Source organism: Equus caballus, chromosome 2 (genome assembly GCF_041296265.1).
Source record: "Equus caballus isolate H_3958 breed thoroughbred chromosome 2, TB-T2T, whole genome shotgun sequence".
NCBI lineage: Eukaryota > Metazoa > Chordata > Mammalia > Perissodactyla > Equidae > Equus > Equus caballus.
This window is the reverse complement of record NC_091685.1, coordinates 11,904,982-11,931,391: the sequence shown is the minus strand read 5'-3', so window position 1 is coordinate 11,931,391 and position 26,410 is coordinate 11,904,982. Positions and strand designations below refer to the sequence as shown.

Sequence of the window (26,410 nt, the reverse complement as noted above, 5' to 3'; positions counted from 1 at the left end):
CTCAGCCTAGTTTCCACAGGCGCTTGAAAGAAAGAAAACTCCATTTTTTCCCAATGAGCCACTGATTCAAATTGCTCACTCTTCTAACTTGGCTGAATTGCTGATATTTTTACAGTAATGGAAGATAGTTTCTTTGCTGCTGCTGCTTCTCCTCTCCCCCTTTTTCAAACATTGAAAGATGCAAGGAGTTATATGCAGTTACGGGGGAAGGAGTGGGAGCTAAATGCTGGGTCAGGGATGATAAGAAATAACCTCCTTTTCTGTGGCCAAGAATCCTCCCCAGAGAAGCAGCAAGTAGCAGCCCTGTACTCACTTGTTTCCTTGACACTGATAGAGCGTCTCCACCTCTCGAAATACCCTACTCCGACTGTGCCCTGCTTGTTTTTCGATGATCTGTGGGAAGAATAAAATGTGTCACATACACCCCCCTGACCTCAGCAGGGGCCCCCTGGGAGAACGCAAGGCCAAATACAGCCCAAATCCAGTTTCAAGCACAAGTCTGGAGTAGGCCTTCATGACAGGCACTGTGGCTCTGTCAGCAAAGCAATAGATTGGCCTAAGGGCTTTCCAGCCGGTCTGGGCCTGTTCCACTCTGCCAAGTACAACACCAAGAAAGCGTATGAGGCTGCTGCCCCCCAGCTGCCCCCCAGCTGCCCAGGGGAGACTGAAGAGCCTGCAAGACAAAGAGCTACATCTACCCATTCCGACCCAGAGGGCATCTCTTTCTGCCTCACGGGTAAGAATTCACCACCTCTACGGAAGGATCTTCTGGTGCTGGAGGAAGAGCCAGGGGATGAAGGACACAGTGGAGAGAGACTAAAGCTCCAGGGCCCAGCTCAGATGCCACCTCTGCACTTCTGAGAATTTACCCTTGGGCAGGCACTGTATTGAGTCATTTGGGTACACAGTCTGAGCTAACCCTTACAACACAAATCCCAAAAGACAGGAAGAGGTAAAATATTTGCTCACAGCTCTGATAAGTGACAGGGCTGGAATTTCAGCCCAGAGTTGCCTCCAAAGCCCTTGCTATCCTGTACCTGCCTATGTCCTACAGGGCTTCTTTCAGGGAACCTATAGGCTTTGTCTCCCCTACGACACTGTGGGCTGCTCCCCCTCCCCACCTATTCCTGGAGATGCTTGGCAAACACTGAGTGAAGGAATGGATGAGCCAACAGAGAAGCAGCTGGTTTACACAGGGCTGGGCTGACTCTGAACATCTCTACAGACCCATCCAGAGTCACAAACTGTTGCACGTAGAGCCTGCGGGCAAGTCTCCTGCAGAGCTGGCTCTGCCCTACAGCCCCACGTGTAGAGTGGGCAGCAGAGATGATGACATCCTGTTCCTTCGTTCCAAGACTGCTGTGTAGAACACTTCAAACTTCTTCAACATGTTGTAGCACAAACATCCATGACAAAATGTAATTTCCCAAACAAGTCCACGTCTGTTAGTAAACCGCTGTGGACACATTTTCTGAGCAGTCAGAGAGGGGCAGTACTGGGCAAAGAAGTGACTCAACTTGTTTCTTTACCAAGAGTTTCAGATCAAACTCAGGAAGAACTTTCCAGCAGGCCAACTATCCAGCAATGGACAATTTTCTCTGAGGAGGTAATAGACCCCTGCTACAAGAGAAGGGGAACAGAACAAGGACAACTATTTGAGGAGTTACAGAGGAAAATGAGGACCAGATTATCTTGAAATTCCACTCCAACCCCGAGACTCTAGGATTCACCAGTTGGATGCCTGTAGGGAAAGCCCTAATACAACCAAGAATTGTGGAGTCATGCTGGGAGAAGTAGCCCATCTCTAGGGAGCTTTCAAAGAACCAGAGAGACATGAGATGTGGGCAGAAACTAAAGCATCTCCAGGCCAGGGGCCAGTCCTTGCCCAAAATGCCAGCGGGCATGGAGGAAGGGCCAGGTTTTCCTCTTGTGATCCAACCTTGAAGAAATAGGTCTGTTATCCATAAATGTATTCAAACTTTTGAGAATCAATTTACATTTGTAGTTTTTACCATATTTAGGCATATTTTTAAAAAATTACTCGCAATCTATACTGATCTGTTTCCAAAAAGGAATCGTGGTAGTGCTTTTGTTACCACATGAAGCAACACTCCAGCAAAAAGGAACACAGCTTAGCAGAAGTGTTCTCCTTTAGAAATCTACAGCTGGGACTATGGCCAGTTGGCTAAACGAAGAAACATTTCCTTCAGGAGCCAGTTTGACTGGTTTGCCCATCTGAGGCGGCACTCGGACCTGGGGGCTCAGGTGGATGATTTGAAATAAGCTTGACTTGCCTCCTTGGATTTAATAAGACCTTATTTCTAGGTCAATGGTTCTCAAACTTTGGTGGGTATCAGAATTACCTGGGGAGCTTGGTAAACATACAAAGACCCCCCTCCTCTATTAGGAGACCAGGGTCTCTGTGCGCTTTCTCAGCCCTCCAGGTGATTCCGATACACACGAAAGTTTAAATCTGTCCTACGTCAGGGCTTCTCAAGCTTTAGCAAGTGTCAGAACCACCTGGAGAGCTGGTTAAAACTCAGATTGCTGGGCCGATGCCTAGTTTCTGACTCAGTAGGTCTGGCGTAGGGCCAGATAATTTGTATTTCTAACAAGTTCCAGGCAATGCTGATGCTGCTGGTGCAGGGACCACACTGTGAGAACCACTGCTCTCGATCCACCCCTTTGTCCATGGGGGAGTCGGCAAACAGAAGCACACAGGGGTGAAGTGAGCCGCTCCAAGGTCATGCAAGTAGAAGTCACCTCTCCTGCTCCAAAGCGGAGCGCTCAGTCCTCATTATCACGATACTGTACATCACTTGTACAGCATTTCGTAATTTGTGAAGTGTTTCTACTTCTACCAGTTCCTTTTTATTTTCATCTTCATAACCACTCCACGAGACAGGAAGGGCAGGGATCATTATCTTCATTTGAGAGATGTGGGAACTGAGGCTCAAGGGGGTTCAGTGACTTGACCAAAGTCAAATAGCAGTAGTTTGTCAAAACAGAAATTCAGGTAGGCCTTCTAATTCCAAATCTGATTGTCTGCTCCCTGAAGCTAATTTCATTTGTCAGAATAATAAGACACAGCTTACTATGAGCCAGGCATTGTTCTAAGCACTTTACACATGTTAACTTATTTAATCCTCACAACAACACTATATAGGTTCTATGGTTACACCCATTTTACAGATGAGGAAACTGAAGGACAGAGAGGTTAAGTAACTTGACCAAGGTTACACAGCAAATAAGTAGAGAAACCAAGATTTGAACCCAGAGACTATAGCTTCAGAGCTCCCATTCTTACTGAGCTACAGTATTGGGGAATATAAAATTTATTTGTTTTAGGACAAGCTGGGACTGACTATTTGCAAGGTAAAGCCTGGCATCCAGATAAGAAACTCACTTTGACAGCATACTCTTTGCCATTCTGCAGGCTCACGGCACCTTGAACTTTGGCATAGGCTCCCTCTCCAAGCAATTCAGAGGTCAGCTTGTACGTATCTAGAGGTGAAATGGATGAGAGGAATAACAAGGTGAGTCACCCCTTTGCAAGTTAAGGTGGAGAGAAGAGCTTCTGTGACTCAGCTTCCCCGGTGGGACAACACAGGCACATGATGACCCCATAGCACTCAGTGATGAGGAAGACCATTAGCTTTCCCAGCCATCTCAGGGCTCAGATTTTCAACAAGCAGACCACATCGAAGGCATCCTGTTCCTCAGTTTAGAGATGAGGTCAGTGAAAGGGTTTCAATTTGGCACACAATTCCTGAGCACCTACCATGTGCCAGACAGCACATTAGACTCCTAATAGGGACAGAATGAGGAATAAATACAGTCCCTGCCCTTTGAGGGTCACAGTCCAGTGGGGAGGACAGACATGTACAGAAGTGACCACAGAATAACCCCGGCAGTGGTGACTACTATCTCAGAGGGACAAGGCACAGTAAACAGAGCAGAGGAAGGGAAAGATAACTCTGTCCAGGGACTCTGGGAGACCCTCACAGACGGGGGTGTGATTTGAATGGACATCATTCATTCATTTACTCATTTGCCAAGTACCTACTATGTGCCCAGCTCTGTGCTAGGCACTGATGACATAAAGGGAAGTAAAGCACTGTTTTATTTTATATCACACACAAAGGAGGTCATCGGAGGTTTCTGAGAAGTTTCCATAAGTCACCCACAGAAATAAGGGACAGAAGTAGGATGCAAATAGACGCCTCAAGGTTTTTAGGGTACTGAGTCTAACAGAGTAATAGGCCTGGGTTGAAAGAACATTTAGGTGACCTGCCCAAGCTCACAAATAGCACAAGCTCTTTGAGCCCCTTCCAAAGGAAGCCACCGCTCTGTCACAGCCTCTGCCAGCTGACCTCCTCCAACCTTGGCCTCCATTCTTCAGCTTTTTCCTCTTGAGGCAGCCTAGCATTTAAACCCACAGAATGAGCAAAATACTTTTTAACCATGAAATTAGATTTTATCACTCTTAGTCATGAGAAGCCCTATAATTGCACAAGCTATCCTTGAATAACAGGAAATACTCTTGTGTTCATCGAAAGAACAAGATTGTTGATTTGGAACCTATTCTAAAAAGCTTGGGACTTTTGTCCATCCTCCTTCCCTCCCCCTATACATACACATCTACTGTTTGAGTTAAAGACAAACAGACAAAACCCTGCACTAAGCATCTTCCTGGTTCCATCACAGTTTGGTCTTGCAGCTGTTTATAAGAATGCACACTGTTGTTTGTAAGTATTTTAAATGATGTTCCTTTCTCACAACGGACGCTCTGGTATTAGCCTTTTACACGCCAGGATAGGTTGGTTGTTGGAGGTCCAGTATTCCTGACTCATAAAGGGCTTGTTCTTAGAACCACTCTACAAAACGATCAATTCACTAGTGTATCTGCAGTGTTGGAAAGAGGGACCACGAGGAGAAGCTATTTCAGGTCTCGTATGAAAGAAACAAAATAGACAAAAGGGGCATGTCACTCCTGGGAGTGGCTACTGATCTTTCGGTCCTTTGCACAAGTGTCCAATGTTCCCCTCATCCCATCACATGCCCAGTGATAACAGGAGCAGCACTGAGCCTGGTGCCTCACACATAGAGTGTGTTCAAAATGTTTGATGACCCAACATTGCGTCCCCTGATCACAACACGCACTCTTAAAGTGGAGTCAAACCCAGACAGCACAAGCAGCTGCAATCTCTGGGAGCCAAATTCTCTGTTTATAGAAGACTGAAGTTTCCTTTGCAGCCATGGCCCTTGGTGTTCTCTCATCCTCTTACATTCTTGTGCTGCCTCTCAGCATCCCCTGAAGGAACAGCTGAGGGAAAGGTCATGCGTGAGAAGGGGCTGAAACACACCAGGCAGTCTCACTCCATGTACAACTCTAACAGATTGGTCTCTCTGTACACGGATGAGATGCTCGAACCATTCAAAGGAGGCCGCACATCATCTGAGAGTTTTTCCATCTCTGCTCTTGCTCGCTGTCACTCCTTTGTGTAAACCCTATCTTTCATCCCTATCACCCAGATAATCATGAGCTGGCTCTAAGATGATGCAGCCTGTGATCGAGACCCACGGGCTTCCAGGATGCTCCTCCCATGCTTGGGCAGCCACAGGCCCAGATCTGAGAGAGGTGTGTGACCAACCTTCAAACCTTCCTGGCAAGGAGTCAGTGGCCCGGGCCTTCCGCTTCTTCTTCTTCCTCCCCTTGTCACTTTCTGCAATGGGAAGGGGTTCACTGCTGCCCATCTCTGGAGAAAAGAGGAGATGTAAGGGAATATCATTGTACTGATCAAGCTATAAGTTCACCCAGAAGAAGGGGTGGGGCAGGAGATTTACATTGATGGTTTCTAAACATCTGTGAGGATTACTGATTTGTTTTGACCCGGGAGGCAAAACTAAATGCAAAACCATTATAGGAGATCATTAACTGTGGAAAGGAACTCTGGCAGAGAGGCTGGATTAAAAGAGGACAGCAGAAGTCTGTTTTAACCAAGCTTATTAGCACATGGATTTAGATCTGCCACCAGTCAAACTATAGGCCCCAAATAGAACAACCCATGAGCAGAGTCCCACCTGTGACATCCTCCAGCCTCACAGCCAGAAAGGCAGGACTGAGGGAGTTAAGCAAGGTGGGGGGTGTGGTTGGGAGAGGTCCATGCAAATGAAATCATACGCGCAGTGACCTCCCTGTGGAAGCGCATGGGGATCAAAAGGCCTTCAGTGGAGGCTGCTTCTGTGAAGGTATTTGAGGATGGCCCTGTTACTTCACGTCCAAGAGCACAGACGTGAGTGCCTGTGGAGCCCAGAGTGTACTCTCCCCTCCTCAGCTCCTTATTTGAAAGGCTGCAGGTAGGGCCCACCCAGGAGTCTGCAGTTGACAGGTCTACAGCAGGCTGCTGGATGAGGTCGTTTATTGCAAAAACATTATTATCTCTCACTGGCAAGCACCTGGCTCCCCCTGTTAAAGGGAGGATTTGTGAGGCAGACATTCAGACACTGGACAGATTGGGCAGGAAAGGGCAGGGACAGAAAGAATAAGCAGGAGACTGAGACGGGGAAGAGAAGAGGAGGAATAATGAGCCAGTGCCCAATCATAGTACTGTTTCTAAGACACTCTAGATAGGGCCTTCCCCTGTTAAAGATAAATTACTTATAGAACATGTCATGCCCCTGATCCAGAGTGGAGCCTTAATACGCTTTGCCTGCAGTTAGAAATAATAAGATTTCTCTGAAGTCTCTGGGTCTAAATCCCCACCAGGGTGATTAAACCTTTACATCCTTCTAAAATAGAGGCACTCGAGTGCTGATGGGGCATATGACGTGAGAGACTTTTAGACCAACCTTCAATAAACACAGGCTCTAGGTTGTTGGATTTTTTTTTTTTTCTGAGAGATTTTGAAATGGAAGCTGGCTCTTTGCCCACTGAGGGGAAAGGCCCGCTCTTCTCAGAGGACCCTGGCTGAACACGATCAGAGAAACAGCAAGTCTGCTCAGGAAGATTGATTAGAGTCGATGCATGTCTCCCATACACTGTTCTCAGAAGCAAGTACACAACAGCCATTAGGAGAAAGCACACAGAACAATGGCACTTTTCAACACCACAATCCAGAAAGCATGCTTAAGCAACCAAGTGTCTGACAGCTCAATTTAGGTGCATTCTTCCTTCCGTTTTTAGGATCTGATGACAGCAGATTTTCAATTATACATTAGAGAACAAACACACGGATAAAAGGAATCCTCAGAGGATCTCTAAATATTACTCTAGCCAACAACTTCAAACCCAAGATATATCTGGGGACTGCAACATGCTATGAATGCAAAGAATTGAATTTAAATATCAGCAGCCAAATATCCACCCTCACTAAGGCAAACTAAAAGGAAAAAAGCTGCCCAACATAGTGAGAAATTCTACAGAAATAAAACACAGGGTCACTCATCTTCTGGAGCTCAGGGAGGGGGCACTGGCCATCGGGAAAGCAGGCTGAGAAGGAGGGACCTCTGTCCCTCTTGCTCTGCCCTTGTGTGCAGTCCAGTGTCAACTCTCGTCTCCGTCTGTTTTCTCACCAGTACTGCGAGCCAAGTGCAGAGTGGACAGATTTTGGATTCACTTCTCTTTCTCCTTTCCCTACCCACACTCTGATGGAGGGCCTAAGGACAAGCAAAACAGCCAAAAGGCAGGCAACGTAGAGGAGCAGCAAGAGAGCGGGTGGCATTATAATTCACAGGGGATGCTCAGACATACTTACGACTCTAGCTAGAAAACCCTGTTAGCGGCAATTTACACTTGGTTTTTACCACGGCAGGGCTGAGGGAGCCTCTTGTGGAAGAAGCACACCTCTGAGCACTGCCGCACGCTCAATATTAGACTTTATGGCTTCACACACAAAAAGATGGAGTACCTGGTCTATTCTGCATGGATTTCAATGGAAGAGAGTACGCCGGAAGGGACAAATGGTTAAGACTTTCCTTGGAAACAGAGCTTGTTGAAGGAGAACTGTTTTTGAAACTAGGAAGAAAAAAATGCAGGAAGACAGTGAAGTGCAAAAATATCCCTAACTTCCCTGTTTTCACAGGAGGAGGGGGGAGAGGTGTCATAATCTTACCAAGCGCTCGATAGTTCACCATCTGAAGCCTGTCCATACACTCTGTTTTATCACAGACAGTCCACCAGCAGGGTCTGAGGACCTGAATTTATCATCCACGCAATCATTTGATAAAAGCTTCCTTAGGGTGCAAGCCTCTGCAATCAGGCTCCTCGGCTCACCTCCTTCCCTTGGCCTAAGAATTCTTCGCTGCCGTCGAAACCCAGCTCGAAAGTCTCCTCCCCTTGCAGTGAGTTAAGATTTGAGTAAACACTGTGGACAGTTAGGCAATACGCAAACAGACGGTACGACCGCACAGAACTATGGTTAGTGCTCCCTCCTCTGCTCCCAAGCCCCCTGTAGGAGCTCTACTGGAGCTCTGATTTTATTTGGCCTTGAGCTCTCCCCAATGTTCCCCAAGGCCAGGTCTGTCGCCTGTTCATCGCTGCATCTCCCATAAGTCATGGCACAGCGTCAGACACATACCAGCCATCAGAAAACACGCACTGAAATGAAAATATGAAATGATGCACATAATCATGCATCACTTAACAATGGGGATATGTCCTAAGAAATGCGTTGTTAGGTGATTTCGTCATCGTGTGAACATCATAGAGTGTACTTACACAAACCTAGATGGCACAGCCTACTGCATACCTAGGCTACAGGGTACTAATCTTATGGGACCGCCACCAGACATGTGGTCCACCACTGACTGAAACGTTACACGGCACATGACCGTGCTTAACGTTTGATGCAGTGCATGTCACCCAGGCCCTTTAAGTTCCAAGTGCACACACTGAAAGAAATGTGGGTACATCTTTGCCCTGCAGACAACACAGAGTAATGCTATTTAGTTCTATGACTTCCCTGACAAACTCCCTCTAAAAAAAGTCCTATGATCTTAACTTTCTAGCCAGAAGCCTGGTCCTTGCTATACGACTTGGCAATGTGTCTGTTATTTCAGAGGAGGAAGTGAGGACTTCTTTTAAGTTTTTAGACAGTCTCCAGCTGCTGTAGAGGCTCCCAGCACTTCCACTGCCTCCAGCCCTTGCTTTTCTTTTGGGCAGGGTTTGGTGGCCTACCACTCGTGAGATGGTGGAGGAGGAGCTGGAGAGGAGGCACCCTGTTGACAGGGAAGGCACATGGGCTTGGCATCAGGAGACCAAGGTGAAAGTCCTGCTTCAGATATTACCAGATGTAGCACCAAGGCCAAGTTACTTTGCCTCTTACAGTGTCTGTTTCCTTATCTACTGCAAAGGTTTAAAAATAATACCTGCCCTTTCCGGCAACCCTGTGAGGACCCAGTGATATACTTAATATAAATGCACATCAAAAAACATGTGTATGCACAGGTATGTATGCACACACAACAGAGAGAACACTAGACAGAAATATACAAAAACGTTAATACTACAACAATTTGAAAGAGTGCCTACTATGTGCCAGGCACCGTGCTAGGTATTTTACATATATTATCTCTAATTCTTACAATAATCCCAAAAGGTAAATATTTCACCCTATTTCAGGTGAGGAAACTGAGGCTCAAAGGTTAAATAATCTACTGAACTCCAAACGTCTAGTTAGTGGTTTAATTGGGATTCAAAATCAGTGCTGCCCTTGCAAGTCCAGGCCATTTCTAACCTGTAGTAGTCCTGTCTATGTGAGGAGGTGATTTTTATTTTCCTCTTTATATTTTTCAGTATTCCCCAAATTGCGTACAATGAAATTTATTACTTTTTTATGCTATTATTGTTTTAGTCAAGTTTTATTTTTCAATAAAATACACAATTTTTCTCCAATACACATCAGAATTTAGAATCTGATTATACAGTATTTAAAATTATATCTAGATTTCTGTGTATTGAAATTCGACATTCAGTGAGCAAAAATGTTTCAGGAATATTGAAGCCTTGAAGATATTATTTTTATAACCTTGAAAAACAACAAATACTATTTTAATTTTTATCTTTTTTTTTTTTTTAAGATTGGCACTTGAGCCAACATCTGTTGCCAATCTTTTCTTTTTTTCCTTCTTTTCCCCAAAGTCCCCTCAGGACATAGTTGTATATCCCAACTGTAGGTCCCTCCGGCTGTCCTATGTGGGATGCCACCTCAGCATGGCCTGACGAGCGGTGCCATGTCGGCGCCCAGGATCCAAACCGGCAAAACCCTGGGCCGCCGAAGTGGAGCACGTGAACTTAACCACTTGGCCACAGGGCCGGCCCTAATTTTCACCTTTTTTAAATGCTATTTTTAAAAATGAAAAACTTTGTAAAAACAAAACACAACAACGTATTGAACATTCAAGCCTGAGAAACACCAGTTTGAATCCTGGCTCTCCACCCCTGTGTGAGCTTTGGCAAGTTGCTTAGCTTCTCCAGGCACCAGTTTCTTATATAGAAAATGAGGGCAGAGTAAGGACTGGGCTGCCTATATCATTAGGCTGTTGTGAAGGTCAAATAAGAAACTAGATGTGACGGCACTGCTGACTTATTCATTCAACAAACACTATAGTTATTGGGCACCTACTGATTGTCCAGTGCTAGACAGTGAGAATATAAGAGAAGACACAGTCTCTACCCTTATGGAATTTAAATCCACTGGCATGTAAAACAATTCCAATCCAGTAGGACAAGTGCTGTGACAGGGAAGTCCCAGGTGCTGTGGGATAGACAACAGGCATTTAACTCAGTTTGGGAACTAGATGAGGGGACAGCTAAGCTGACACCTGAAGGATGAATGGGAATTGGCCAGGGCAGGGCTGGGGAGGGAGACAGAGGAAGAGTATTTGCTAGGCCTGAAGGAGAGGCAGCCTGGTTGGCCAGTGTGAGTTAGAGAGAACTCACAGATGAGGAGGGCCGAGGAGTCTTACCCAGTGGGACTTCAACAGCAACAGATGTTCCTGACATGTGAGTACCGATCCATTTCTGGTTCCCCTGCAAGGCAACCCCAAGGCCTGCCTTCTGAAAGAACTGTGTCATTTCTCCATGAAGTCTATGAGCCACATTGCCCCCAAAGTGACTAGATGTGCTTTCCATATTTTGGTAGAGTCTGTAGAGAATTAACCAGCTCCCACATCTGGTATGTGATAGCAAAGATGATCATTTTTCCCCTAAGAGCACGACTTCGCTGGCTAACTCAGCTCGGCCGGCCTAGCTCGTGCTCCTCTCCTAACCTCTCTAGCATTCTCCTCAAGGTCTATGATTCACTCCTCTTCCAAACCTGCAAGAGTTACTTCCCTCAGTCACAAGCGCTTTCTAGAGAAGGAGCAGCGGTGAGAGGAAGCTCAAGAGGACAATGATCAATTCAGCTGCCTTCTCAGTCATCAGCTGGCTGAGGGCACCCAAACGAATGGAGAACTGAGAAAATGAAAGCAAAGTGAAGAAGCGAAAGGAAGGGGGATGGACACTCTTAAGGCAGAAGCCGAGACTGAGAAACGTGAGGCAGAGGAGGAGGCAATGAGGAGGCGTCTGGGGAGACTGAGGCTGGACACTGCCTTCTCTAAAGTGGTAGTAGTAGTAGTTACAACACACACCACTACTGCTAGTGACAGCACACACACACACACGGTTATGGTGCCTACCACATGCCAGGCAGTGTTGCAAGCACTTTACAAATACCACATTTGTACATACCTATTTAACTTATTTATTATAACATATAACTTTTTTCATCTTCACAACTCTGTGAGGTAAGTATAATTATTATCCATATTTTACAGATGAAGAAACTGCGGTACAAAGAGATTAAGTAATTTGCCATGGTCACACAACTAGTAAGTGGCAGAGCTGGGATTAAATCTAGATGGTCTGGCTCAGAATTCAAGCTTTTAACTATTATACTATATTTACACATTAATGCTGAAAGGCATAGGGGATAGCCAGTCAGAGTTAGTCAGGCACCAGCAAGAATACTTTTATTTAGAAACCTTAGCACAGAGCTTCCCTACCAATGTGCTGTGAATGAGATACGGATCCTCTCATCAGGCTGAACAGTATCATTTCTGTGCATGCTATCATGTCAGAAAGGTAATAAGTGGCACTGCTCTAGTTTACATTAAAACAAGAGCATTATTACCATATTATCATTATTATATTAAAGTCTGATTTATCAGAAGTTTCCTCTTCTCACTCTGAGATAGCTCTGTATTTCGTGTTTTGGCACATTACATACGACGAGCTACAAACCAATCCAACCACATTATTTCATGGCAGTTCTGGTCTCAGGTACAAGGCTACATTCTTCTACGTGACCTACTAGTTGGTTGATTTGGTTTCTGATGGTATCACTGCTACGCAGGGGACAAGGTCAAGGAAAGGGTGCACTCAAACAGAAGCTAGTCAAATCTAATGCATGGTGGATGAAAGGAGCCACCTGTGGAATCAGCTCAATGAAAGGATGGTCTGTCTGTGAGTGTGATTCCACGGGGCTAAGGTCCTTCACAGGTTTCTCCCAAGAGTCCTGTGTGTAGTGAGGCCGGGCAGTATCATGCAGATTCCAGTGTCTCATTCAACTGCACTGAAAGCAGTTTGAGGCCAGCTAAGGTGGCTGGGTGGTGATTCACAACAGGCCTCAAACTGGGCTGGGACAGTCAGATTTCCAGAGGCAAAAGGTCTAGATTTAGGCCCATCTTCTTCCTCTGTTCTGATTCTGGGATCACAAGCAGACTTCAGAGCTGTCACTGCATCTCTTGGTGGAAGGAATGACAAGAGGAAGTGTAGAGGGGGTAAAGGAAGTGTGTGCTTAAGAAACGGCAAACAGGAGTAAAGGACTGGATTTGTGTGAACACGATAGTATAAAAAGCTGAAAAAGGCGGGCTGAAGTGAGATCAACCAAGCTTATCAGTACAGCCTATAGGGGCCTCCAACATCTGGTCCCCGTCTACTTTCCAGCCTCACCAACAAACAGTCAGCGATTCTTTCAAGTAAAAATGAAAGCAGTGGCTAGTTCATCCTGCAATTCAAACAACCCCACAGGTGCTTTTCCTGAGACAACCAGCGTCCTTTGGTATGCAGAAGTGCTTTATGAGCATTGCCATTTTGTCACACAGAATATTAAAAAGATGTGTACTCAAGGGTTGAGATTCAATAAAACTAATATTTTTTACTGCTTCATCAAGGACATTCTTATGTGAAAATGGCACTTTTTTAAAAACTCTGTGTGGCAGTGAAGAACACAATGATTGCTAGCGCAGTTCGGTGCCACTGCCTTGATTCGTGCTAAGGCACCAGCAGTTTTGCCCACTGTTGCTTTGCAAATAACAAATAACATCTTAGTACTGCTATGAAAATCGTTTTGACCTTGCAGATATCCTGAAAGGGTTTCACGGACCCCCAAGGTCTGCAGAGCACCCTTGTAAACCACTGTTCTAGACAATGAGGAGGGACCGGGTACGACTGGAGTTGCGCTTTAGGGCTATCAAACTAGCTGTGAAAGCAGAAAAAACTGGAGGCTGGAGGGCGGAATGAGGCTGTGGCAACAACCTGAGGAAGGCCTATAACTGAGGCAGGGACAGAAAGGAAGAGACAGGGGCGAGGGAATGAAGTCACAGAGGCAGAACTCGTGCTGGTCCCGCCAGACGACTGGAGACGGTGGAGGAATCAAAGACTCGTACCCTCCTTGAAGGAAGGGACAGGGTCTAATTTCTCTCTCTCCCCACTGCCCAGTATGGAACCAGGCACAGAGGGGGACCTCAATATATGTTCATTAAGCAAAGCCAGGTAACCATAAGAGCAGTAGTACCATCAAAGGAGGGGGGAACTCAGGAAGGGAAGCTGGCTGGGGGTGGGGAGCCGGGGAGACAGTGTGCTGCTGCGAAGCTTCAGATGAAGGGTGACCACAGAGCAGCAAACTACAAAAACTCACAGATAGGCTAAAACCATTCTCACCCAGCCTTCATCTGACCCAATTTATAAATGATGCATTATTTATAACCTAGCAGGCATGATGAAACCCCAGGTTAGAGTGTCATACACAACACTTCAAAACATCATCATGTATGTCACACATAAATTAAAAAAACATGAAAAAAAAAAACCCTGAAAAGATACATCTCAAGCTATTATTAACAATGGCTACTTTGGGAGAATGAAAATGGGTGGTTACAGAATTTTACTTTTTATACTTCTGTTGTATTTGATTTTGTTTTGTTATGATACAGTTGTTTTACTTTTACAATTAAAAATAAACAAGTATGTTTTATCTACTGCATGGTTTTCCTATGACTCTCTCTGCCATTTTATTCTGGTAGAAATGTGCTCCTCCCTACTAAGTAGCTGTTTTAGGCATGCCAGGCAGCCCAGCTAATCCTAGCTGCCCAGCTGAATAGTGAAATCTTGGACTCACCCCTTCTGGAAATATCAGGTAGTTTCATCCTGAAGCAATCTAAAAGGCTAAGTAAAATGTACATCCAATCTTACCTATAGTTTGTCCAACTTTTGAGAAGCGAATCCTCTGTAAACTTGAAATTCCAAATAAAATAATGCTTCTGTCAGGAGGTTGCTGTCTTCCAGCTGCAGGAAGCGTTTCAATGGCCTCTGTACGTAGCAGACATTCCTCAACTCTCCATCGGCCTCTGCTTCATCGTATCTGGCATGAAAATCTTCGAAAAGTAGAAATAGAAAGGATATCAAAATGCTGACTTCTTTAAAAGAATCAGGAAAGATAAAAACCAACCTAAGCGTTCCCCAAACCTATGCATTACCCTGGTAAGTAGATTTGCACAAGGCAATCACAGATTTCCCTAGTCTTTAAAATCAGACATTTGAGAGCCGGCCCGGTGGCGTAGCGGTTAAGTTTGCACGTTCTGCTTCTCAGCGGCCTGGGGTTTGCTGGTTCGGATCCTGGGTGCGGACATGGCAGTGCTTGGCACACCAAGCTGTGGTAGGCATCCCATGTATAAAGTAGAGGAAGATGGGCACAGATGTTAGCTCAGGGCCAGACTTCCTCAGGAAAAAGGAGGACTGGGACCGGCCCCGTGGCCGAGTGGTTAAGTTCGTGCACTCCGCTGCGGTGGCCCAGCGTTCGGATCCTAGGCGCGGACATGGCACCGCTCATCAGGCCACGTTGAGGCGGCGTACCACATCCCACAACTAGAAGGACCTGCAACTAAGATATACAACTGTGTACGGGGGGGTTTGGGGAAATAAAGCAGAAAAAAAAAAAAGAAAGATTGGCAGCAGTTGTTAGCCCAGGTGCCAATCTTTAAAAAAAAAAAAAAAGAGGAGGACTGGCAGTAGTGAGCTCAGGGCTAACCTTCCTCAAAAAAAAAAAAAAAAAAAATTCAGACATTTGAGCATTTGAAAATGCTGACACTAAGCATTTGAAGATTTAACAAGGGTCTGAGTAAAGATTTTCAGATTCTGTTTCCAGTGTGGGATTCCAGGCATAGAAAGACGCAACTGGACCTGGATGACAGACACGGACACCTCTGTTCGCTGAGGAGTCTCACCGGGAATGTAAAACTAACACTTCTCTGTCATCCACTTTTTTAGAGATGAATAGACCCTGTCTCTACCTCCTAGTGGCCGGGTCCCATTCTCACAGGCAGGAGGCAACAGAGCCAGAAAGATAAAGTAGATGCTGAGAGCAGGAGGTGGCATGAACGGGAACAAGGTTTTATGCCAAATACATACTAATTGCTAGTTTTCCATCTGATGCAACTTCATTTCCGGATGTCCACTGCTATTTTTAATCTTGTGGCCCTAGCTATCACGTATCAAACTTGGTTTGTCAATTTCTCTACAAAATGAAAATGTACTTCCTCTTTTCCCACTGGAAAAGTTCTGAAAATGCAGTTTAAAACCCAATTCTGGGTCCTTCTGCCAAGATTTCTAAAATAGTTTTCTAACTGGAAGCCGGATGTGTTTCACCATTACCTCAAATCACATGTCCCAAACTGGACTCATCCCCAACCCCCACCCACCACCTCCTTCCTCCTTTCTCTTCTTCTCTCTCAGATGATATCATCCTGCCAGTTTCCTAGCCACAGAACCTTTAAGTCATTTCTAATGTCTCTTTCTCCTCCAGCCTCATAAACTCCATATACTCACACTGTCAGGCTTTCCCTCAGGCTGGTATGTAGCTCCTTGAAAAAGAACACCTATTCACCCTTCAAGGCCCATCGCAAATTACTGAAAGTAGTCCCACAAACTACAGAAGCGGTCCTAGACTCTTTTTTCTACTTCATCCAGCATTTAATGGAACCCACAGCATGCTATTATACTTAGAGTTGGTTATACACAAGCATATGTGGCTCTCCCCCGAGGCCATAAGCTCATCAAAGGCAGGGACACATCTTTCTTCTCTTTGCATTTCCAGCATCTAACATAGTATCTGGAACAAAGAAGGGCTCCAGTAAGTATCTGAACGAAATACTTCATCCACAAAATATTTCTTTATTGTCCCATAGGGAGTATTAGCACATAGAATAATCCTTCCTATTGTGCTTTTTACTTCCAAACAAATTTCTGTGGCCCAAGGAAACTTTCCAGGGCCCAGAGAGGCTCAGGTTACACTCTCTCTCCTTATGGCCACAACACTTCCAGGGACAAGCTTGAACATCCTTGAACTTCAACTCTGCCTTTAGTCTTGCCACAGGTTTAAATCCCTTGGACCCTTCATGTTGCCTAGAGTAGGGGTTGGCAAATTTGTTCTGTAAAGGGACAGACAGTCAATATTTTAGGCTTTGTGCGTCACATGGTCTCTGCTGCAACTACTCAATTTTGCTTTGTAGACTGAAAACAGCCATAGACAATACATACATGAATGATTGCGGCTATATATATATATTTTTTTTTTTAAATTTTGGCACCTGAGCTAACATCTGTTGCCAAGCTTCTTTTTTTCCTTCTTCTTCTTCTCCCCAAAGCCCCACCCAGGACACAGTTGTATATCCTAGTTGTGAGTGCCTCTGGTTGTGCTATGTGGGACGCTACCTCCACATGGCCTGATGAGCAGCGCCATGTCCATGCCCAGGATCCAAACAGGGGAAACCCTGGGCTGCCGAAGTGGAGCGCATGAACTTAACCACTTGGCCACGGGGCTGGCCCATGTGGCTATATTTCAATAAAACTTTCTTTATGGATACTGAAATTTGAATTTTCACACCACAAAGTATTAACCTTTTGATCCGCCCCCACAACCATTTAAAAATGTAAAAAGCATTCTTAGCTTGCAGTCCATACAAAAACTGGTGGTGAGCCAGATAAAGCCTGTAGACAATGGTTTACCAACCCAGCTTATTTCCCCTCCTCACCAACTCCACTCCTCTCCCCAACACACACACACACTCGCATTCCTCTTCATGTCCACCAGTAAAACAACCCCCAGAACTCCTTTATGCACTGTGTTATTCTGCTGTTTGGAACTACTCTATGGCTGGGGAGGTAGAAAGTGCATGGGTTTTCAAGCCATTAGGGACTAGATTCAGATTCTGCCTACCCTCTACTAATGAGGTACCCTTGAACATAATACTTAGCCTTTCTGTGCTTCACTGTCATCATCTATAAAATGGGGCAATAAAACCACATCACAGGGTTGCTGTGAGAATTAAATGAGCTAATGTATGTCAAGTTCATGGCGTAATGCCTGGTATATAGTTAGGCGCTCAGTAAATAGTAACTATTATTCTAGCTTGGGATATGGCTTCCCCACATCAGCTGTGGTCCTGGAAAGCAATCCAGCTACTCTGTAAACTACAACTGGGCAGCAGGAGAGAATTAACTAGTAGTAAAGTACAAAGGCTGAGAGAAAGAACTTGGAGGTTCTCAGATACATGAGCTGGGATTCTAAGTGCCTAGTTAGCCCTGATTCCTGTGGCACCGTTCCAAATTCCTTTGGGCCTCTTTTCTTCCTCAGCAAGAACTTCTGACTCTCACTCTGCCTGAATAGTCTTAGCATTCCTTACCATACACACAGATAAGCCCTGGAACCCTGTCCTCATTCCTGCACCTCTTCCTGGGATAGGGCTGGGGAAGGGTGAATGTGGCCAGACCAAACCTACACAACTGGGCCTGCCGCTGGGTCTTCTACAGGCTAGGCACCCAATTCTCTCTCAATTCTTCATGAGTTGCCTGCTGGGTAGGGGATGAAATTTTTACAGAGCTCAAGAATTAGTCTTTCTACAGAAGTTTTAGAGCAACAAACCCAAGTATATAAAGAATTCATCATACTTTTCAAGACAGAAAACATCAGTGGAGGAAAGATAAGACAAAGGCTTGTGATATCTCTGCTCTTGGTCCAAAAAGCCAGATTTGAGGCTGTCATTTTCTTGCTCCAACATCTCTAATGGGTGTTCACTGCCTCTGGAATAACCAAGCTCCTGTGCTGTCACTCAGGGCCTCCACAATCTTGCCCCAGATGACCCCTCCTGCACTACGTCTTACCACTCCTCTATAGAAGCCTTGACCAGGCGGAACAGACAATCTGTTTCTACCTAACTGCCCTAAACAAGTTCCAGTTTCCCACACTTGTGCATGATTCAATCATAGCACTAGTAACACGTTACTGGACATCTCCCTCTAGAGTGTGAGCTAGGGACAGGGTGGCGACTAAGTCTGATTCATCTCTGGGTCCCCTACACCCCACACAGGCCTGGCGAGGGGCAAACACTCAAGAAATGTTCATGAATTAATAGAAACACCTGAAGTTATTCTTCCCTTAAACTGTTTTAGTTGGACTCTTATTAGCAGACTAAGCACAGTCTGGGTCACCGCCAAGAAGTAGAAAGACCGAAGAAAAAGAAAAGAAGCATGACCAATGTGATCCAAGCAATGGAAAATAGGTTTTAAGAGTGAGGTAAAAGAAACCAAGGCTGCTTAGCCTGGAGAAGAGAAGATGAGGCCTAACTCGATTCTGGCTTTAAGTACACAAAAGGATTCCCGAGAAAATCTTGATCTCATCCTCCCTTTATAATCAGAAGGAACTTTTCCATATTCATGGAAAATGGAACAAGAAGAAATGGCTTAAGTTACGGCCAGAGCGGTTTAAGCTGGAGAGAAAGAAGAACCAAATTAGGCACCACTTTCCAGAGATACCGTTACTGTGCTTTTTGGCTAGTGACTTGGAGGCGTCTTGCTTAGTACTTTTGTTGAAGGCTGTGCAAAAGGGAATGAATACGCTGCTCTGTTCCTGTTTACTGTGGAGAGAGGTGGGTGAAAACACAAGTCAGGTAAGATTTTCTAACAAGCCACCGACTTTGACCCTTTTCCTACAGGCACTTTCTGTCATGTCATGCTTTGCAACCCTGTGATGGAACAATCTAGTATTTCAAAGTTTCCTGATGGGGCAATGGGAAGAAAGAGAAGGTAACAATGTCAGAGTAAGACAGTAGGGAAAATGGCCCTAATAAATATACTTTCTATAAAATCAACACCTAAGTGGACATTAATAATAATTGCTACTATTATTCCCATTAAAGCTAACATTCATTGAGCACCTACTATGTGCCAGGCTCTGCACTAAGTGTTTAACATAAGTTATCTCAATCCTGATGACAACCCCACAAGGTAGGTAATATTTCTATCCCAATTTTACAGATGAAGAAACTGAGACCCAGAAGGTTAAATAACTTGCCCAAGTCACACAGCTAGCAAGCGACAGAGGCAGAACTCAAACCCAGGCAGCCCAACTCTAGAGTCTACACACCTAACTACCGTCTCCCTACAAGAAGGACGAGAGGCTGGACTCCAAAGGCTAGTCTCCCTGAATCCAGGTTCACTTTCTCAGCTGCTTCCCTCTACTGCCCCCAGCCAGGAAGAGCAGAGCAACACATGACACTAGCGAGAAAAGAGATCTCAAAGCGAGCTCAAACAGCCCCTATACTATAGAGAAAGAAGCTGAGACTGAGGACTCACAGATGATAAGGAGCAGAACCAGGACTTGAATGCCAGCCTCTTGACTTCAAGCGTCGTCCTCTTTCCTCCACTATAGATTCTTGTTGAATTTGAGGGTGAGAAAACGAAGCAACAGAATGTGCCAATGGGTTCCCTCCCCAGACACTTTTGTACTGAACTGCTCATCTCACCTTAGAACCTATGCCTGAAAACAAGAGTGCCAGCAGCCTCTGTAATCTGATCCTAAGGTTCTCCTAGCTAAGGATGGCAATACACTGATTTATGGTAATATAAGAACTGTCAAAAACTCACATATTAAACGACTCAAGCAGACCTAGACCAGGCAGCTTCCACACTAGGTCAGTGGTTCTCAGTTGAAGCCTGAATTGGACTATTCCAACAGCCCCCTCATCGATGCCCCCATTCTGGGATTTTCTTTGCTCCAGACTAGCCTCCATTCTGCAGCCAGAGTCCACAGAGCCCTAGTCATGGCATTCAGAGCCTCGCAGCATAATGGAAAGAACATGGGTCTTTGAATCCAACACTTGGTTTGGACCGAGCTCTGCCACTTACCTGACCTTGGGCAAGTCACTTTAATCTTTCTGACGTCTCGTTTCTTCATCTTTAAATTGGGGATAGATATCCCCATATTAAAGGATTGTGAGGATTAAATAAATTATAGTGTGTAAAGCATCTAACATATTGTAAGCCACAGAGCAGAGCAGACACTCAATAAATGTTAATGTTCTTCTCCCCACACCCACGTTTTGGCCACAATCCATCATTTCAGCTTATTTCCTCTCCTCGCCAACTCCATTCCTCTCCCCAATACACACGTGCATGCACACACACACACCCCCTATTCATTTCCACCTCTAGACCACTGCTCAAGCTGCTCCTTCTCACAGGAATCAACTTCCTCCAAGGCATAAATTTTCCACCTTCAGGAACTCTTCTCTGGACCCCCTGTGGTCATACTAGGATTGATTTCTCCTTTTCCCAAGCTCCCACTTTGTTTACATTCCTCACTACATTTACCATAGTCAGTCTGATTTTAGTTATTTATGTACTTATCTGTCTTCCGAACTACACTGAAGGGAGAAGGCTCTGAGAAGACAATTACTTACAGGAGGGCAGGAAATGTGTTTTCCTCTCTGTGTACTTCTCAATACTAAGGTTTTGTACACAGCAAGAGCTCAACAGGTGTTTATTGAACTGGATCTTGCCACCCTTGACTGGTAATCTTTACAGAAAGATCGTGGACTCAATTTATTCTAAAACTCTCGGGGCCGGCCTGGTGGCACAGCAGTTAACTGTGCACATTCCACTTCGGTGGCCCAGGGTTCACTGGTTCGGATCCCAGGTGCAGACATGGCACCTCTTGGCAAGCCATGCTGTGGTAGGCATCCCACATATAAAGTAGAGGAACAGGGGCACGGATGTTAGCTCAGGGCCAGTCTTCCTCACCTCAGTAAAAAAAAAAAAGAGGCGGATTGGCAGCAGATGTTAGCTCAGGGCTAATCATCCTCAAAAAAAAAAAAAAGAGCCAAATAGTAAGCGGTCAATAAATGTTAGATATTATATTAACAATGAAGTACACTGGAGAAAAATAAAGAGTCAGGACTTTGCACTTCTAGTACTATCTCCACCACTGACTGACTGCTTGTGTAATCTTGATCAAGTCCTTTCCCTTCTCTGGGCCTTTCCCCATGTGTAAAATTAAAGAGAGAGAACCAGATGGTTCCCAAACTCCTTCTACCTTTAACAATGTGTATTTTTCTCTGATCAACAAAGAGCCTTCTGTTCCATATACTGAAGCTGTTGGCAAGGAAAAATGTGCACTTGTAGCTGCTGGTTTTCCAGATGGAAGGCGCCAAGGCCAAGGCCAAGGGCAGGACAACTGATCAGTAAACCACCTGTGTGCTTTCCCCTGCGTGAACTACATCACACTGAGCGCAGGTCCCTGAACAGAGCACCACTTTCCTTCCAACAAAACTCACAGCAAAGGCAAGACAAGAGCCTGAAAACGATAGCAGCAGTGAAGAATCCTGCCTTGCGCAGAATTCCTGTACTTTTGTGCCTTGCATGCCTGTAATTAGGCATCATTAATCTAAACTAGGGCTCTCCTTAGACACAAGGAGAAGGAAAAACACAAAGGCCCACTCTGAACCTGAAAGCTCATAAAACAAAGACCAAAGCGAATAAACAAAAAATGTCACTGACTCATTCAACCACAAACACTGCAGTGGCCTACTATGTGCCAGGCAGAGGAAGGATGAAACAGATCTGGTCCCTTGCCACCAATGTACTCAGAGTATATATGGGGTGACATACCCCAAGGCAGATTGTGATCAGTGCTATATTTGAAGTGTAGCCTCTGCTAGAGAAGATGGGGGCGGTGGGCAACTAACCCAGTAGGGTGATCAGAGAAGCTTCACTGATGAGGTCACGTGAGACATGGGACTTGAAAGATGAGAAGGAGGATGGAACTCCAGGAAGAGGGAACACAAGCAAAGGAACATGCAAGGAGTGTTTGAGGAATGAAAACTAGATTATTTTGACTGGGGCACAGGGTGCAGATGTGTGAGAACAAAGGGAAACAGAGCAGAAGACAGGTTTGGGAACAGATTATGGAGGGACTTGTCTATGAGACTGAGGAGTCCTAACTCTATATAGTGGACGACAAAGCCCACCAAGGTTTCTGAGCAGAGATATAACATGACAAGAATGTTGTCTCAGGAAGGTCACATAGGTACCTATAAAGAAGATGCAAAAGGAACCAAGTTACTAGATTACTATGGGAACACATTACAGGAGACACATGTGCCCCCTAAGCATGTGCTGGAATCCAGCTGCTCCTATTCACAAGCTTCTCTCTCCCATGGCTCAGCTTCATGCAACTGGGGTTTAAGAGGCGCTCATTTGCCAGGCCCTCTAACCATCAAAATCTGCTGGAGAACTAGAGTAACAGGCCTCCCAGACAAAGTCAAGAACCCAATTAGCCCTGTGGATCACAGAAAGAGAAGAGCCGAGGTGGGAGAAGTTGGGGGTGGGGGGCATCAAAGTCTCCAGCTGGCCCAACTCATATAAAAACCCAACCCTGGGTCTCCTCTTTACATCTCTTCCAGCCTAGCCTCTTTAGAGGGGCTGAAGCAAAGGGTGATGGGGCTGAAAGCATCTGGCTGTTGGCTGAAGATCCAGTGAGACGATACACATCAACTGCCCAGCACGGCGCCTGGCACATGGACAATGGTCAATAAGCATTTGTTCCCTTCCCATCCTGCAAGGTCAGTTCCACCTACAAATCCCACTGAAGTGTCAGGCCCTGGGTCACCTCAACTCCCCTCCCCCAGCGCCTCTCTAGGGTACCCCAGTCCAAAATGATCTAGTTCCTAGGAATCACAGCTACCAAGCATTCAGCACCCATTTTGTGACAGGTGCCATACCAGGTGACACATGTAGATCCTATTCAACCTTCACAAGGACCCTACTATGCCATCTTATAGGAGAAACTAAAGCTCTGAGAGGGGAAATGACTTGGCCGGAGGACACACAGTTAGGAAGTGGCAGAAGGGAGGCTCGAACCCAGGCCTGCCTGCCCCGAAGCCAAGCACTTCCAGCACCTCATTCCTGTCACCCGCCGAGCCTCGGATCTGCTACTGGCCATCTGACAGGTGGCCTGGAAACTCCCCCCGCCAGAGACTGCGCCTGACACAGACTTCTCCTCACTGGATAGCCACACACGCACGTCAGGAGCTTTTAAATGAAATCAGTAAACTTTAAAACAATGTAGTACACAGATACTATAAATTCCTCACGTGAAAAACTATTCACGATGTTGGACTGCCTGAGCCGTGAGCCCAGCCACACAGACTGCTAGGGACTGAGTCCCAAACTGGCCACAGGCTGAGCTCCGACCTCTGACACCTGTCCCGACAGACGCCCGACCCCAGGCACGGGCTGAGCCTCGACGGGGCACACATGCTGCGCCCTGAGCTCGTCACAGACAGAGCCCAGAGGAGAGCCTTAAAGGAGTATCCCCTTGGGCTGTCCCCCCAGGACAGAATCAAGTCGTGACCTCGGGCTGTTCTGAAGGCCGTGACCGCCCCATCCCGAGCACACCGACTCATTCAGACCCCCGCCCCATTTTGCTCGGAGGGATACCTCGCCGTCCCGCCTTGACCGCAGCTGACTCTTCGCGGGACCGGCCGCGCGCACCCCCACCCGCAGATCGCTCCGCCGAGAACGCGGAAGAGGCGGTACTAGACCCGGGGGGCGGGCCCGACTGAAGAGGGGCGTGAGGGGGCGGAGTTGCGCCTGCGCCCTGACGGCTACGCCCAGGGAGAGGGTGGGGCGAGCTCAGTAAACTACGCAGGCGTGATAGGGAGGGGCGGGGAGATCGCTGGGAGCGGGTGGGGCTTAGCTCCTTCCGATGCTGTCTTTCCAGAGAGGTCTGCAAGCGCTAGGAGGGAGGAGGCCCAGCAGCGGCAGGTGTAATTAACATTTACTGAGAGCTTCTGCATGCCAGAAAGGAATTTTTAAATGCCTTTTACATATGTGGAAATGCTGCCAGAGATTTCTAAAACACGAGCTAATTCTGTAAAATTTCTTAAAAGGTTTGGGTGCCTATGATTTCACCATGAGAGTTTCTCCTTGAGTAAAACATTACCCCCAGTAGTTCAAAATAAAAAACTTAAAAGTTCATTTCTTGGAGAAAACTAACTGCAAATAATTAGTATTTCAGCCCTGCCCCATCCCTCCTCTAGGCTGCAAGTGTGCTGAGGGAATGAGAGCGCTGACTTGAGTTTAATTCAGGTCCTCACTCAGAATGTGTTTCCTACGCTGTGAAATGGAAGTAAATATCCCTTCCCCGCCTGTCTCAGGGTTTTTGTGAGGGTTTGGTGGACAATGCTAGTTAAAGGGCCTCCTGGACTTCCTTCCCATCATCACCTGAGAAGTGTTTGTCGACCTGCCCCTTCTGGGTTCAGTCTTCTTATCTGTTTGATGGAGGGAAGTCTGGAACATTAGGGAACATTCAGGGCTTTGCTAGATTTCTCAGTCTGGGTGAAACCTGGAGAGGGGGGCCTTCTTCTAAGTTTCCAGAATCCCTCAGTCCAACCTGAAGGCCCCTGTATAGCCTGACCTCTCCCACCATCACCTTCCAGGCTCACCCAATCTTCATGTCCTCAGAGGCCATGCTGGTCTGTTCCCCTTTCTGTTCCCTAAATGTCTCAGTAGCCAGCTGGCCCTGAGTCACTCAGGCCTATGTTCCAATGCAGGTTCTCAAAATTCTTATGTCTCCCACATGGCAACCAAGTTCAGTTAACACCAGAGATGAGGGCTCTGGGGGCCTCAGAGGAGGAAGGGCTCAGGCAGGCCTCCCCCAAGCCAGGTAGGGCTCCACACAGCTCCTGGGAGCAGGGTTGGGAGTAGGAGCAGGAAACTTTAAAGAAACTGCAGTGTTCATGAGGGCCAAGTGGGGAGGGCAACCTTGACTCAACAGGTGGATGCTCTGCCCCAAGGTGGGAGAGTGGTTCGCTTCCTTGTTACCTGCTCCAAATTTTTTTTTTTTTGAGGAAGATTAGCCCTGAGCTAACATCTGCTGCCAATCCTCCTCTTTTTGCTGAGGAAGACTGGCCCTGAGCTAACATCCATGCCTGTTTTCTTCTACTTTATATGTGGGACTCCTGCCACAGCATGGCTTGACAAGCGGTGTGTAGGTCCACACCTGGGATCCAAAACTGAGAACCTGGGCCTGAAGCAGAATGTGCGAACTTAACCACTGCACCACCAGGCTGGTCCCCCCTCTCCAAATATTTTTATGGATCCTGATCCAACAAGAAAACAAAGCCTTCCGCAGCCTGGCTGCCCATTCTGTCCTTCTACCCCCAATACATTGCTTCTCCCAGGACCTTCTGCTCTCCTGCCAAGTTCTGACCTACAAAGGACTCTTTTCTCTGTGTCGCTGAGACCCCAGCTCCTCCTTTCTCTTTACCTCTGTCTAGTCTTCTCTAAGCATCCCTCTTGGAATTTCTCCAAGCCGTTTTGTGACGACTTCCTGATGTATTCAGACATTCCTTTGTAAGGCACAGGCCTTGGCCACACAGTTCGGAGAGAAACTTATCCTCACTGCCATAGTGTATTTCACAACTACCGCCCAGAGCCTGAACTTTCTAAGAGGCTGAGCTGTCCAGTAATTGAAGAGGTAGTGAGTGACCTGTCATAGGAGGTATGCAAGCAGAGCCACCTTTTGGAATGCTGGACTGGGGCCTCCTCTGGTGAGCGAGAAGAAGAGGTAGCAGAGTGGAGGGCCTTGTAGATCCTAGAGCAGTGACAGGAGGGATACTGGGAGCCAGAAAGGGAGTCAGAGACAAACTTGATTCAATAAGTTATTATATGTCAAGCATTTAGCACTATTATATGTGTGTACCTGACACACAGTGAGTATTAGCAATTATTGTTACCATTGTGAATGATCCA

At 46.2% G+C, this 26,410-nt stretch overlaps 1 protein-coding gene across 15 annotated transcripts in view; it reads right to left on the bottom strand.

The window, feature by feature from the left end:
• MKNK1 (MAPK interacting serine/threonine kinase 1) overlaps positions 1-26,307 on the bottom strand; it is a 43,000-nt gene extending 16,693 nt beyond the window's left edge. For 2 of the 15 annotated variants that reach the window (XM_070248294.1, XM_070248357.1), the window contains exons 1-6: positions 24,095-24,221; positions 14,516-14,697; positions 7,911-8,017; positions 5,655-5,759; positions 3,407-3,504; positions 314-393 (exon numbers count right to left, since the gene is read on the bottom strand). In XM_070248294.1, the coding sequence (XP_070104395.1) occupies positions 314-393; positions 3,407-3,504; positions 5,655-5,759; positions 7,911-7,926 (299 nt within the window). In that variant the 5' untranslated portion in view covers positions 7,927-8,017; positions 14,516-14,697; positions 24,095-24,221. Of the gene's footprint in view, positions 1-313; positions 394-3,406; positions 3,505-5,654; positions 5,760-7,910; positions 8,018-8,114; positions 8,346-14,515; positions 14,698-14,799; positions 15,556-16,147; positions 16,431-24,094; positions 24,236-26,147 lie in introns of those variants that run through there. The other 13 variants (XM_070248297.1, XM_070248367.1, XM_070248373.1 and 10 more) reach the window with 13 other exon arrangements.
• Between the last annotated feature and the right edge of the window lie 103 nt (positions 26,308-26,410).